At 32.7% G+C, this 15,503-nt stretch overlaps 1 protein-coding gene across 9 annotated transcripts in view; it reads left to right on the forward strand.

The window, feature by feature from the left end:
• Positions 1-15,503, forward strand: part of ADGRL2 (adhesion G protein-coupled receptor L2) — a 251,158-nt gene that overhangs the window by 228,550 nt on the left and 7,105 nt on the right. For 8 of the 9 annotated variants that reach the window (XM_014591132.2, XM_027775245.1, XM_027775246.1 and 5 more), the window contains 4 exons: positions 1,198-1,264; positions 10,248-10,339; positions 12,179-12,347; positions 14,980-15,108. In XM_014591132.2, coding sequence (XP_014446618.1) covers positions 1,198-1,264; positions 10,248-10,339; positions 12,179-12,347; positions 14,980-15,108 — 457 coding nt within the window. Of the gene's footprint in view, positions 1-1,197; positions 1,265-10,247; positions 10,340-11,162; positions 11,208-11,490; positions 11,518-12,178; positions 12,348-14,979; positions 15,109-15,503 lie in introns of all 9 variants that reach the window. The other variant, XM_027775248.1, reaches the window with a different exon arrangement.

Here is a 15,503-nt window from a genome sequence, read left to right on the forward strand (position 1 = left end):
ACAATCAAGTCTTTTGTAATTTTCTAGGTTCAGAGGATTTGTAGTCTGGAGAGGCACATTCTAAATTATGGACTTTCTTTTTAACACAAAAGATTGACCTGAAACAAACTGAAAATGTAAATAACTTTTTGGCCTTAGAAAGATATTAAGTAAAAATTCTTCTGAACTTAAAGCATCTGACAGGTTTAACTTCTCAGTTTTAAGCTAATGCTTCATTAGCTCTCTTTCCACAGCCGACCCACGAGCTAACCCTCATTGTCAATGGTGACAGGAGCACATTCCATCCCATATGTTTTACTTTGATAATATTTTATCAGGCAGTTTGAAAGGATTAAGTCGCTGTCTTTTATTTATAAAAAATATAGATATTTACAGAAAGCGACAGAAGGTAGACATAGCTATGTTTCTAAGGCTTTTATGTGCTAGAGGCATGAATTTGCCTTCCGATTCTGTTTATTTTCTCCTTTGATAAAATTAGTTATATGAAGATTCTTTGGACTAAAGAAAGCTTTTTGACTGTACAGATGATGAAAGGCAAATAAAGAAAATTCATTGGGGACTCAATGTTATATGAAAAACGAACCACTAAGTAAAATCTGTCTTAATAAGTTTATGCCTCATTTACTCTAATATTGTATGAGTTCTGTGTTTTGATTTTTTTTCCTAATACAGCCATTCCTCGTGGAGATATTATATTTATGCTACATTGTTTTGCAACAGATATAACCTCTGAAAGGATTTTTGTCTGTTATGTTCCATAGGGTTAACCACTTCAGCTCAGACAGATATGAAAGTCAAATTTTAAAGATGACTTGTAGAATTTGGAAATATGAACTAATTTGGAATATTGAGTTTCATGTCTTTCTTAGTAAAGTCAGAGGGCTTAAAGAAAGGGGGCTTAAGTCAAGTCAGGGGTGGGGTGGGGTTTATCATTTTCCCAACACAAAAACAATTTTACATGTTCTTATCAAACGTAAAGCCTGCGATGAAAAACAGCAGATTGAAATAGGTAAATTGTTGTCCCTTAAATCAAAATCTACTTAGAACTATTAAAATTATTCTTGCTCATGATTTAAACAAATTTTTAAAGGAAGAGAAGTATAGTGTCGTGTACTAGGTTCTTAAAATTCTGTTTTTCTTGTGATGTTGAGGCTCAATTGTTACGACTTAATGCATAATCTTTTTTTTTCATAATAGTTGCTGGCTTCGTGTTGATAACTATTTTATATGGAGTTTCATTGGACCTGTTACCTTCATTATTTTGGTAAGCAGACTGTATTTTTCCTACTTTTTTAACTTGCTGCTTTAGCAGTACTATTCAAACAATGATAGTATGTTTTATTGTTCACTTGTCTATGCATTCTAAGATTTACAAATGTGTACCTTACAGAATAATCGAGTACATTTAAATATATTTCCATTATTGAGAGTTATACACTTGCTGATTAATACTAGTTCCGAAAATCACCTTTCCTTTAAAAAGTACTTTTTTCCATTTTTAATTAAATATGCTAAAATATGTTATAAACTAAAAAATATACTTAATATATAAGCCATGTTATGAATTAAGTGAATGTTTTATGTAATATGAAAGAGCATTACTTCACTATTTATTATCTTAATTTCCACATAGTAATTTAGTATTTTTAAATGAATGTCTGCATCCTAAATTCTTCTTAGGGCAAAAAGTTTTCTAAATTGAGATTAATAAATTATTATTAAATAAATTTTAAACTCCTTAGAAATAAATTACTTTTCTAAGACTTAAAATACAAAGTAAATACTGTTTTTTAAGAAATGTTATTTCTAAATGAGTTTGGTACAAGAATAGTAACATTTTAAAACTTCTTATATTATCCATAGTGATATTTAAAATATAATCAGAACAAAAGAATGTGATGAAAATATCTAGGATTCCTCACTTAAAACTTTTCACTCACTGGTAGTGCTATGCTGATAGAAATAGGTGATATTGGCCTATACAAGATTGAAAAGGAAACATAACAAGTTTAAATATTACCAGTATCTCTTTTAAGAATTTTCTTTCTCTTAATTATTTTTTCCAAGAAGATGATACAACAAACTTCTTAGGATAGTTTTAGTTAACTACTGTTTCATAAAATTGAGAAAAATTTTTAGTCGTTGAAAGAAACTTAAAACCACTTCAAATGTATATATGTTTGTCATTAAAATTAATTATTTTACACAGTTACTGTATAAAGCAAAATGAAAATTGGAGATGAATGCCTCTATAAATCAAATCAGTCAAACATTCTCAAATATTCCTAGAAAAGCCAACTTCTCATCAGAATGATTCAATCCAGATGATTGCCCCTGTTTTGTTCTTGATCTCCTTGTAGCACAGCCTAAGCCTATCTAGAGTTACATGACAAAAAGCTGACCTGAAGAGGGCTGTTCCTTTAAGACATAGGTTTCGTTTTCCCTCTTAGTTTTAGGCTAAACATATTTATGCCTTGAAAATTATTAAGACCATGATAGGGATATTTGGTTCATAAAAATAGCATGTATTTACTGTCTGTTCTACTGCAGTTTTGTTTATATTGCTGAAGACAAGTATTGACTTCAGAGCATTATTTTTAAAAAACTGTTTCACTTGGCAAAACGAGTTAACATTCACACATACTTAAAACTTCGAGTAAGAAAAAATGTAAAGGGCATTTTGTATTACATTGTCCATTTACAGTGAGAGCTCACTGTAATTTATTAGTCCTGTCACTGTTTTCCTCTACCAAATCCTTTAGGTTGAGATGTTAAGGGCTGTTTGGAACAGTATTCTCAAATGAAAAACAGCAAACAAAACCCAGCAGGTAGCAATCACAGGACAGATCTTGCCGGCACTAATTCTTGTAGCTGTCCCAACAGGAGAGACTAAGAGTGTTACAGGAATGCAAAACAATATCTAACCTAAACTGAGATACAGTGTGATCCTCCAGTATATGTTTTTTTTTTACTTAACATCAAGTGATAGAATACATTTAAAATCTAACTCAGACACAATCTTGATAATGTTGTGTTCTATCTTTTTAAGACATGTTCTTTTAATAAAAACTATTTACTATATGTATTCCTAGAAAGTATAGTTTGCCTTTTCAGCTTGTCTGAATTGAAGCCATTTAACTGAGGCATATTAAATAGGTGTACATTTTTAATAATAAAGTTTTATAAAGAAAAAGAATACGCTAAGGAAGATAAAATTTCCTGTTTCTGCATTTCTATAGAATATCTTGCCTATGGGCACTGAGTTATTATATCTATGAGAAAAGTACTGGTAAGTAATGAGCAGTGGGAAACCATTAGTATGCCTGAAATGGTTTAATGAAAGCTTGGATCATGACACGTCAGGAGCTGTTCTTATCATTTGGACAGCTCCATCTGCATCGTTAATAATTAATTCAGTTCAGTAAGAGTTCAGCTCACACACTCATTTAGAAGTCTTCTTCAGAGAACACCTCTCTGGCTGCTAGTCCCAGGGAGAAATAGGTTTCTGCTTGGCTAACAGCAAAGATCTGGAGATACAAGCACAGTTTTAGAGTTGCATTTGCCAGGTAGCAAAAGCTCCAGGGAGGACAAAAAGGGTCAGAACATGTGCAGTTCAGCTAGGTTACTTCAGAGTGGTGTTTCTGTTCTTCTGTCTTATCATATCCATGTCAGCACTGCAAGCTGTGGAATGAATTTTAAGCTGCTAAGCTCAGACGGATGTGATTCAATTGAGCAGGTTGATGACCATAAAACAAACCGTGCACTCCTATAATCTGTGCTACCTTTTTCTTTTTTTTTTTTCCAACCTCTATATATTTTCATGTTCATCAATCAGGTGCTGTTTAGCTTTGCCATATCATTAAGCAGCATTGAATTTTATCCCAAATTATACTGACATTATTTAAATAATACTTTATGAATTATTATTTGGGGCTAGGTAAAGAGGAATATCTGTCAGTGAAGAGAGAGAATGCTCCAGTTGGGTTATATAGTCTTTGTAGCTACAGAGGAAAACTTGACTTGTTTTTCTTCCTAAATTTGCTCTCCCTTTCAGACAGCATTCTTTCTAATAAGAGATAGCCATCTATCTCTGTACTTATAAACACATCTACATGCAAATATGCATGCACAGAACTAGGTTAAAATCTGATTAATTTCTGATGAGTTGCTTCATCTCAAAACTAATCATCAGCATGGGCATTTAGGCTATGGTGTTGACATACGTAGGTCACACAGCTCTAATGACCTATATTTACAGGTATTCTATGTGAGTGAGTAACTACATGTACTTATCCAATTGGTACAAATCTTCCTACACATAGCTAAAACTCGTCTTTTCTCCTTCTTATTGATGTATAGACCCCTTCAATACATCTCAGAATATTATGTTTAAACTTACAGGTTTTTTTGTTGGTGAGCAAAACAATAAATAAATATCAAAGAATAAGAAGGCCATCAACAGGCTGCATTGGAAATCAAGGGAGAAGAACTGCAGTTGGGTGGTGGAGACATTTTTCTCTCCCTGTCTCTTTGCCTTCCTTCCAGTGAGAAATAGGGAAAATTTAGTGTTTGATGATTTTTTTTTAAAAAAAATATGTGCTAAAGGCAGGGATATAAATTGGAGTGAAGTAGAAAAAAAATCACTTATTCTAACCAGAAAAGAAAAGAAATATAATATGTGGCTGGAAAGAGACATTTATATCATGGGAAAAATGCAAAGAAGAAGGAAGTCAGATGTGCTACCAGTTAGTTCATTTAAACCAACCTTTTATATCTTAAAGGATTATTTTGGACTATAGATTTTATCAAAGATGTTTTTCTTTTCGACTCTCTCTTGTTCAGATTCTCTTAAGTTGTATTTTAAGAAAATAAGAAAGTAGAAAAGAGGAGGAACATTCTATTTAAATACCTTACCATGCAAAATCATATTCCTTATCAAAGTGCATCACCTCCTGATAAAGGAAAGGTCATAGCAACAATATGTGTTCTATGAAACTAATACTTAGTGTTCCATTGTTTCTTTTTTTTTTTTTTAATAGTGATTTCATATGCACGCTGGAGAGAGAGACAGACAAAGGACCTCCCAGTGGGGCTGGTCACATACCACAATCCATTTTTCCTCCATTTTGTCATCATCTTGCCCACTCACACTGGCCAAGACTTGAACTGTGGTTGGCCATGTGGGATCTGGCTCCCTATACACAGCGTCACCACTGCACTATGGGTCTGGCCTGGCATTACATTTTTTTTAATCATTGAAGAAATAAGAGAACCATTATAGAACTATTGTTGTTTACTAAAGGACGTGTGTGTTCATGGAGAGAGAGACTGGGGTGGAAGAATAGCCCCCCGTGGGATAGCCATACCACAACCCCTTTTCCTCCATTCTCTTGGAATTTGGGGAGTACACACATATGTGCCACAGTGTTTTTTAAGCCACTAGGTCCAGGACTTGAATAGTGTTGTGGGCCAACAGGGATCCAGCCACCTTAACTACCACACCACTGGCTGGCTCGAAAATGACATTTTAAGAACAATGTTTATGCTTCAGTATATGTTCTGTTTATTTCCAGAAAATATATCAGTGTCAAATATATTGGTGTTAATATATTATTGGTTTGTCAGAAAAGTCATGATTATTTTTTCTATATTTTTCTTTACTTTTTTCTTTCTTTTTTTTTTTTGGAGAGATTTTTGTTATAGGATGCATGCACTTGCCAGAAAAACAGAGAGACAGAAAGCAAGAAATCACCCTCCAGGGAGTATGGCCACACTGCAATCCCTTCTCCTCCATTCTCTTCTCTGGATCTTGGGCACACATGCCTGGCATGAGTTTAAGCCACGAGGTCCAAGACTTGAACCTCAGTCTACTACACAGGAATCCAGTGACATAGCCATTATGCCAACTGCTGCAGGTCACTATTTTTTCTATATTTTCCTAGGCAAAAATGCATCATGACTTTTCAGACAACCCAATAAATTGTTCAATACCTAAATGACATGATTTTTAAAAATTTTCCCATGAAACTGGTTAATAATGTGTCTTAGTGGAATTTTAATTTTTTAATGACTCAGGAAAATGAAAATGTTATACTTACCATTTTTGCCATCATATTATACAATGTATCTTGCTTGCCTTTTTTCGTAATTTGTCTAGAAATGATGATATTTTGTCCTATTAAATAAACTCTTGCCTCCTTATTTGTATGCATTGAGATCATATATTAAAGGCTAAATTAATCTTGGATATATCTATAAATTTCCTGAAGATTTAAATATTAGTGCATTGGCGATAATTTTTGTTTTCAGGTTTTTTTACTTGAAGAATGCACAGACACTTGTAAAATAATCCAAGTGCAGAAATCTACCTACAGTTTTATTTATTCAAAACTATCAGCTGTATTTAAAGAAACTTTTCAGTCTTTTTGAAACATACACTTCTAAGTATGTTAAAAAACAGCTTTTATAAATTTTTATTTTTATATTTGCACTTGTGTTTTATGAGTTTGTGTGATATTTAGTTATGTTTGTGTGTAACTGACATCAGTAGCTTTGGAATAAACATAGCTAACTGCTAAACATACATGCAGTTGGACTAGTGACAGTAGAAGTGTAGGTCTTTTTGCCGATTGCTGATTGTGGGATGGTAGTGTTTTACAGAGGAAATGGAGAAGTAATTCTGGCCAGTCCATCATATAGAAGTCATTTGAAAAGTACACCTATTGTATGATTCAGGATTTTTTTGGGATAGTATTGTATGTGAAGGAACTCCAAAGAGTTCATTAAAAAATGGAATTGAAGTATGAGCCTATTTTGGTCCTAAAAGTTTAAAATCTGTGCATAGATTTTTAATAATATGCCCTTTCCATAAACTTTTTGAAGATCCTGCATATGTTAAATTTATCATTTTAACTTACTTGTCACCTCTGAGTGATTTTAAACTGGATTACTCTTTATAAAAACAGAACCTTTTAAATACACAACTAGTAAATCTTTGTTTTGTTAGAAGATCCTAATTTTTCTCACTTATAATAAGTTGATTAATTTTATTTGCAAAGACTGTAGATGGTGGAGTCTGATCACAGTATATTGAATCTCAATAGTGTCATTACAGTAGCTAAGTAATCTTTGGCAGTTTATGTCTGAATAATTTGCAGAGTACAAGTGCAGCTTGCCACCTCTGGATGTAGTATTATAGCTGTTTTCTTCTACAATTTTCTGTATTTTCTAAATTTGTACTGGGAATGTATTATATTCATAACTAGAAAGATATAATAAACACACACACAAACACATTTTTTTTAAAGGACTTTTTAGGGACTAGCAGATGGTGTAATGGTTACGCTATTGTACTCCCACATAGTCAACTGCAGTTTGAGTCCCAGGCCCAGCGGCTTAAAATTCACACCAGGCGTGTGTGCATACATGCCCAAGATCCTGAGAAGAGAATGGAGAAGGGATTGCAGTGTGGCCATCCCCTCGGGGAATGATTTCTTGCTTTCTGTCTTTCTGGCTAGCTCACATGCCCCTGTAGCAAAATCTCTCTTTAAAAAAATGCACTTTAAAAAAATTTTTATTTTATATATCATTATAATTCACCATAGAGAGAGAAACTGAGAAAGTAAGCTGCCAGGTCTGGGACTCAAACCGTAGTCAGCCATGTGGGAGTCCAGTGCCTTAAACACAACACCAAATTCTGGCCCCTAGGTATATAATTTTTAAAATCTGAATTGAGTAAGGGAAGTGAAAGGGAAAAAAGTCTTTTTAAGGGTTAATTTAGATAGTTTTCTTGGGCACATTCACATTGGCTAATCGTCAACCTTAACTAAAAAATAAAAAACGTTTCCTGTATAAGCTATGATAGTATTTGTATATGGATAGATTTCATTTTGTTGAATCAGTTATATTGCAAAATATTTTAGTTTTTAAATAACTCCTTTTTACTCAATTTACCTTTTTCTTCATTGAAAAAATTTATTCCAATGAATTTACTCCAGGATTTTAACACTTTGTACCCATGTTGTTTTTATAGCATACTTTATCCATCCACATTTTTCTAGATTTTTTATTTTCCTTATAATTTCATGCATTGTAGTTGGTAATTAATAACTATTCTCTTTTCTAGAATGTACTACTACTACTATTTTGTTCTTGAGGCATCATTAATATGCTTAAAAATAATGAACACCAAATTGTGGCTCTATACAGTTTTGGAAATTTTTTAAGAAAAGGAAGAGAGAAAAATCTAGGTTCAGATATTTGGAATGAAAGAAACAAATATTATCAAGACATTTGAAAGAAAAAGAGATTTAAACGATTTTAACTCTAAATCTATAGAGCAGCCATTGTAGGACTTACAGACTTTGTTCTTAGGATATGTATAAAGTTCTAGCTTCTTACCATTCCTTAATTTTACTACTTAAGGCTGCTGTTGCAGAAAATTAAAAACAAATAGTAACTGTTGATTTTGCTCTCTAAAAATTAGATATATTTTTTTCTTAATTAAACAAAAACCCCAATCACATATTTATTTTATTACCAGAAGGGTATCGAATTTCTCAAAGGCAGAAATTGTGTCTCGCTTATCCACAGAACAATAAGCAGACCCTTGTGTAAGCAGACCTGTCAATAAGTATTTGTTGAATGAAGCGTATCCTATAGTAACATTCCTGAAAATATATGCATTTATATACATTGTGACCAGTTGGAATACTACTCTTCAGAAAATAAAGTCAATATTTCTGTGATTTTATTTACATTTTTCACTAGGTAACTATTTTATAGACTTAATTTTTAAATACTATTTTTTAAACAAAGAGCTGCTTTTGTTCTCAACTAATTAACATTGAAGGAAAGAATGCTATCTGCCAACACTTACAAATTATGCCCATTAACCTCATTTTATCCTGTAAAAGGAAATTCTGCATCTGAGAAGAATAAGGCCTAGTAGACAAAGTGATAGCATAGATTAAAGCCCCTGCTCTATTCCTAAATTTGTCATTGGGAAGGCTTTAGAAAATGTAGTTGTCTTATATTGTTTTTTACAGATTATAAATTAGAAGTAGTGATTAATGTCTTTTATGTGACTTAGTCAAAATGATCTTATTACTAGAACAAAGTTAGGTTGATTCTTCTGCCCCAAAAGAATTGAATTCATACCCAGATACGGTGGGTGAACTGGATCCTTCTCCACATAAACCATTGGAGCTGGTACCCTCTGATTCATGTACTATTCATAAAGTAACTTAATTTTTGTCTTTTAAAGTAATAATCGAAAATAAATAACCCCCACCCCAAAGAATCCAGGAGGAAGTTAGCATAATTCTGATTTTCAAGCATAAAAATGATACTGTCCTCCCGTCCCTCCAACATTTTAGCAAATGTCTGTACAAGCAAATGCAAATTACTAGCTTTTGTTTCTCCTTGGTAAAATACAGTGCCTTCTGACTTTGCTCCTGTTCTCTTGGAATTCCAAACCTTCTCTGTCCCATCTTACCTATCTGGCCTTTGTACCTAGATTCTTTGCACAGCTGAATATTTAAATGGACACAAAACAGCCTTTCTTCAGAATTTACCTACTTTCAAACAATATAGAGACTAGAAAAAAAAGACTAGTGCCTTTAACCATTTAATCACAAATACATGTATACATTTAAACATGCACATGCATGTGAGGTTTACCTTACTTTATATAATGAACAGTTTTTATGTATTTTTATTTCATTTGATCCTCACAACTACCTTATAAATACATAGATTGTGAAAATAGTATTATTATCTCTATCTCATCAGTCAGAATCAATACCTAAGGCTCTCATTCCGGACTTACAGTTCCAATGCCAGTGGTTCTTTCCTTGTAGGTTACATGATGTAAACACCTCTTGGAAGGAATTCACTTCAGTGCTTCCATCAGATGGCTTATAGGCCCTGGAGTACATCTAGCTAAAGAAACTAATTTAGATTTTCTAATTTATTTAATCATTACCACATGATACTGACTTAATGAGGTTGCAATTTCATGTCAAATGATCTATTAAAGAATTGATCATACATAGCCAGAGTATTTTTTATATAGACTGAACTTGATTATTGTATACATAAGCTAAAATTGAATCTGTGTCTATTATATACACAAGCTATGGATATTTAATTGTATTAATTCATTAAGTATATTTGCAAAGATCTATTTGTTTTTCACTCTTTCTTTGTTCATCCCAGTCTAATTCTTTCTTTTTCTGTTACAATAGCTAAATATTATCTTCCTGGTGATCACATTATGCAAAATGGTGAAACATTCAAACACTTTGAAACCAGATTCTAGCAGGTTGGAAAACATTAAGTAAGTATATCATACTTTAACTTTAATACTCAACAAACTAAGTAAAAGATATTCTCCACAGGGAATACAGGGATTTCTATCTTCAGAATGAAGTTTTACTAATCAAGACTGAGTTTTACTGTTATTATGTCACCGATATTGGTCAAAAATTAGATGATACTTCTGTCTTGACCTAGAGACAAGAAATTATTTCCCTGGCTTTGTAGAAATTCCATATCACTGTTGTAATTTCCTTTTAACTTAAAGTGCAGTTCAAAGTGATGTTCCAGTTTGTTGACTGATATGGCTGATATGACTGTATTACATTTGTTTTGTTAAAAGACTTTTTGATTTAAAGATTCTGAGCAGTTTCTACTTCTAATCCTGTTTTCCTAAGAGAATTTACTTTATTACTATTGTTAACTTGAAGATTATCTGTTGTTTTCATGTTAATTAAACAAATGTTTACTTTATCTCGATGTTGAATAAAAGCTGCAATTTCTATCAGTGAAAAGAATGCTATCTAATTAACAAAAATGATAGATGTTGATTCATTAAATGATCTTAGAAGCATTTTCAGAGTTTTTTTTTAAGTTTTAGTCTTCTAATTTAGAATTTGAGGAGGCATTGCTATTCAAGCTGGTTTATAATGAAATGTGAAGAATACTATTTTTAATGTAAAAAATGGCAGATCTATAGTAAGGGTAAATTTTTTTAAAAAATTAGATGTTGTAGATAGGTTAGTGCCAGCTTCATTGCATGTTGCATGGTAAGAGAGAGAGCTAATGTTTAGCATCTCTCTCTTTTCTTCCTTTTCCTCTTTCTGTCTTCTCATCTACACCAGTAATTACCGTGTTTGTGATGGCTACTATAATACGGACTTACCGGGGTAAGGTAGAACCCTACATTAACAAATTTATGGCATGATTTATATTTTTTACAAATCCGTCAATGTCATGAATTGCCCTTAATTTCTTAATTATTTTGGAATATCTAATTTGCTATAGTATTTTAAAATTATAATATGCCTTTATTTTTTAATTGCTTGCCTCTGCATTTTGACTTTCTTAATTTTGACTAATTTATAAAATATATAAATGCTTTCTTATTACTTTCTATTTTAATTCTGTCTAATAATTTTGTTTCTCTTTTCTGCTTATAATGCTTTCTAGCTATGAAGATAATAAGCCATTTATCAAGTAAGATCATTAGTTAGACATGGAATGCACTGACTTTAAATTCTCCTCATTCCGTCCTATTTTCTGCAGTTCTTTTCTCCTTAAGCTATTCATGATGAAATCTCTCCAAATTATTTTATTTTGAAGTTGTTCTCATGTTTTTGTCCCATTTCAGCTAGGCTTCTTCATGCTTTAGTTATAAAACCTTAGGTTCACCTAAGGCTAGTTACTAGAACCTGAAGTTTAGGCGTTAAGTGATTATCTGCCATTTAACCTTTCTGTACGTGTCACATTATTCAGTATCATATGAGTACACCACAGGAATAAAAGCCTATGAGTAAACCAATTAAGGACTCCTTAATTTCTTTTAACCAAAATGCATAGAAAAGACAATAAAGTCATGGGGGATATCTTGCATTTTGTATTTTAATATAGTTTTGATACCTCGTTTATTCTGGAGTAAGAAAAGGTCATACCTGCTGTTGCGGTTTTCACTGGAGGCTGCAGTACTAAATGCTATTGTTCTTTCTTAATCAATGAAAGGTTAAAGCCAAAATGCTGTTGAATTTGAATGTGAACATAGAGAAAGTCAACTGCTACTACTGATATATTTTAATACATAAGCGTGATATGTGTTTTCCCTCATTGAACCTGTTAAAAAAAATACACTTTATTTTTTCAGGTCTTGGGTGCTTGGCGCTTTTGCTCTTCTGTGTCTTCTTGGCCTAACCTGGTCATTTGGGTTGCTTTTTATTAATGAGGAGACTATTGTGATGGCATATCTCTTCACCATCTTTAATGCTTTCCAGGGAGTGTTCATTTTCATCTTTCACTGTGCTCTCCAAAAGAAAGTAAGTGAGTGAAAACACGTAGGGGCTTGCTCATTCTTTGATTTGAAAATAATAGATGTGATAGAAAAGATTGTACATTCCAGCTGTCATGTTATTAAATAGCATCGTATTTTTAATTATAAATTAATATTAATACCTATGTAGAAATTCATCCTCATGCATAAAATGTGCCAATACCAGTCATCTTTTGAATCTCAATTTGGGAATGTTATAAATTAGGTACTTAATGTTTTAAGATTTCATTGTCTAGTAGGATCTGTAAAATGCTTTGTACAAAGGGTGTACCAGGGTAAAGAAAAGGTTAAATGAACTCTTTCTTTCTCACTATTGAGTATAACAATAAGTGACCTCAATGTTAAAAACACTGGCCCTTACAAAAGTTAATATTTTCTACTGAGTAATTTGGAAAACCCAAAAACCAACAAGGTTGCACCTCACATCTTATTAATTTGGTCCTCCTGATTTTATGTTAAGTGGCATTAGCCAACATGATTAAAAAATTAAAGTTTCAAGTGGAAAACTTTAATCTATAACAAGAAGTAAACCTAAGAGAATTGCTTGCCTACCATTTGAGTTTAAAATGTCTATGCCTTTCACAAAGTCTCATCCTTTCCCTGTCTGCATATCTAATGTTGTCTTTTTATTTTGTTATTACTAGTTGGTCACTGAATTGAACAGAGAAATAGAATTGTGGAAGTGAAAACTATTATGTTTTCAGTCCTGACAAGATGATAGTGTTGTTACTTCCATCAGTTTTGAATAAGCTATAATTTTGAGATAATGACAGTGGAATGTGCAATACTGACAGATAATGTACATTCACAGCAATATAGGCATTAGGCAAAACCAACATCGGAGGGTATTATTTGGATAAAATACCATTTTGATTGCCATTGTCTTGGTTATACAGCATTTCAGAGCAGTTAATAGCCATTAAAGTGTAGAAATTTTATGAGATATCATGTTATTTAATAACAATGAACTTTAACTTTCTAAACATTATATAGGGATAACCTTAGTAATCACTTTGGTTTTTACATAGCTCCTATATTCATGAGCATTTTGTTTATAGGCATATGATCATACATTCATAAATTCCATACTGTTGTACCAAACATCTTCGACATGCCATAAAGCAAAAACTTAGCAAAAAAAAGGGTGAGGTAGTCATTATTTCCTTACATAATTACGTGTATTAATTGAACAAAGACAGTTCACTCTGCTTTTAAAATTAATGATTGTATTTTTAAAAACATCATGTTGCGTTTCTTTAAACATGTATTCCGTAGTCTTGGATCCATCCTGTTGGGTGCTGCTAGGGTGGATGATTAAGAATATGATATAAAATAGTTGAGTTGAAACATTGTTCTTCCTGCCCCAGTGAACATATTTAGGCCAAGAAAATGCTTTGAGAGCTCAACACATTGTTACTTGTTTTAATAGATGTAATTAAATAAAGCTAAGAAGATGAAAATGCAAGTGCACTTAGATTGAAAAGACCATCTAGTTATTTGATTTTCTGATTTTGCAAGGAAGAACCGTTTAAGTTATGGTCTTTGCAGGCAGGCAGACACTGAGCATAGCTTCACGAAGGTGGAGGTGACTAGGGTAGCCTTTCAGTGTTTTCTGTAATCTGTTAGGAAAAATATTTTCTTAGGAAACATCTTTTTGTCTGTCTTGTGATTTCAAAGTCTGTCTCTAATCAAAATAAAATATGTTTATATGCCAAAGTAATTGCATACGATTCAGCACCCTAACCTCCTTCCAGTTCTGTCCCACTACTCCAGGTGGAATTCTGTTGCTCAGCATTTGTTTGCACTTCACTTTTTAAAGGTTAAACTTTCTTTTAAACCTGACTACTTTTCGATCTATTCATATATCCAAGCTTCAGGGGAAAAGGGAAATTACATGGGTAACTCATTAATGTGAATGGAAATTGCATAAATAGTTCCCTTGTGTGCTAATGAAGTGAATAGACATCTTGGATACTCTACACTAAATGTTAAAGCTCGAGACATCAGAAAATGAAGAAAACATTCCATCCTAATTAATGGCACATGTATCAAAGTACTCTTTTGCTTTATTCTTGTGCCAAAGTAGTCTTGTCATTTTAAAGAGGTTATCCGCAAAACTATGCAATCCAGTAAAATAGGTTTATGTTTTGACCTACCTAGGAGGACATGAAGCATATAAAACTTAAATGACTGAATTACAGAGTGGTTAAATGTAATTAAGCAAGGAATATGCTGAATTTTTTGTCATGTTTTCTTGGCACCAAATACAAAATTAGAGCTTCCTAGGTATATGGATAGGGTAAATCTTTAAATATATTAACTTTATTAATTAATAACTAACATTTAGATAATTATAGCAGAATATAAAGTATTTCTGCATGTTCTGTCACATTTTAAAGATCCTCCTAGCCAATCCAGTGGACGGAGATACTTCTCTGATTCTATTTCAGCAGTTCTAATTGAACTTGACTTTGCAAGTTTGGTTTATTTTCTCCACTTCAGTCTTGGTGGAACTTAAATTCTTCTTGGTTGTCTTCATTCTGCATTTATTTAGAGACAGACAGACAGACGCCATTATGTTCATAGTAATCCCTTGGTCTTGTGATTATTCAATGCAGGTACGAAAAGAGTATGGCAAGTGCTTCCGACACTCCTATTGCTGTGGTGGCCTCCCAACTGAGAGCCCCCACAGTTCAGTGAAGGCGTCAACCACCAGAACCAGCGCTCGGTATTCCTCTGGCACACAGGTGACCTGGAGCATGACTGCATCTTTAGTTAACCTTCTTTATAGAATGCCTACAGAGACATGTTCTGTTCAGACGCACTAATTGTCTCCTCAATCTAATGCTCTGGATAGTAAATACTTGCTTTTTTAGTATTTTGGTTTTAATTCCTTCTTAAATATTTCTTCAAGCTGGTTCTTTAGGTGTGAACATCCTTTTTGGAAGAAAGTTAAGAGATACTGGGTTGTAGGAAAAGTCATGATGTTTATCTATGCAAACAATGTATCATGACATTTCCAACTACCCAATACATCATAATCATTTCATATCCTTAGATCAGATAGCACAGTTTTGTAGTGGCCATTCAATAAACATTGGTTGAATAATCAGTCACCTCCACATTTAAAAAACAAAAAAAG

This window comes from Tupaia chinensis, unplaced genomic scaffold (genome assembly GCF_000334495.1).
Source record: "Tupaia chinensis unplaced genomic scaffold, TupChi_1.0 Scaffold000534_1, whole genome shotgun sequence".
Lineage (NCBI taxonomy): Eukaryota > Metazoa > Chordata > Mammalia > Scandentia > Tupaiidae > Tupaia > Tupaia belangeri.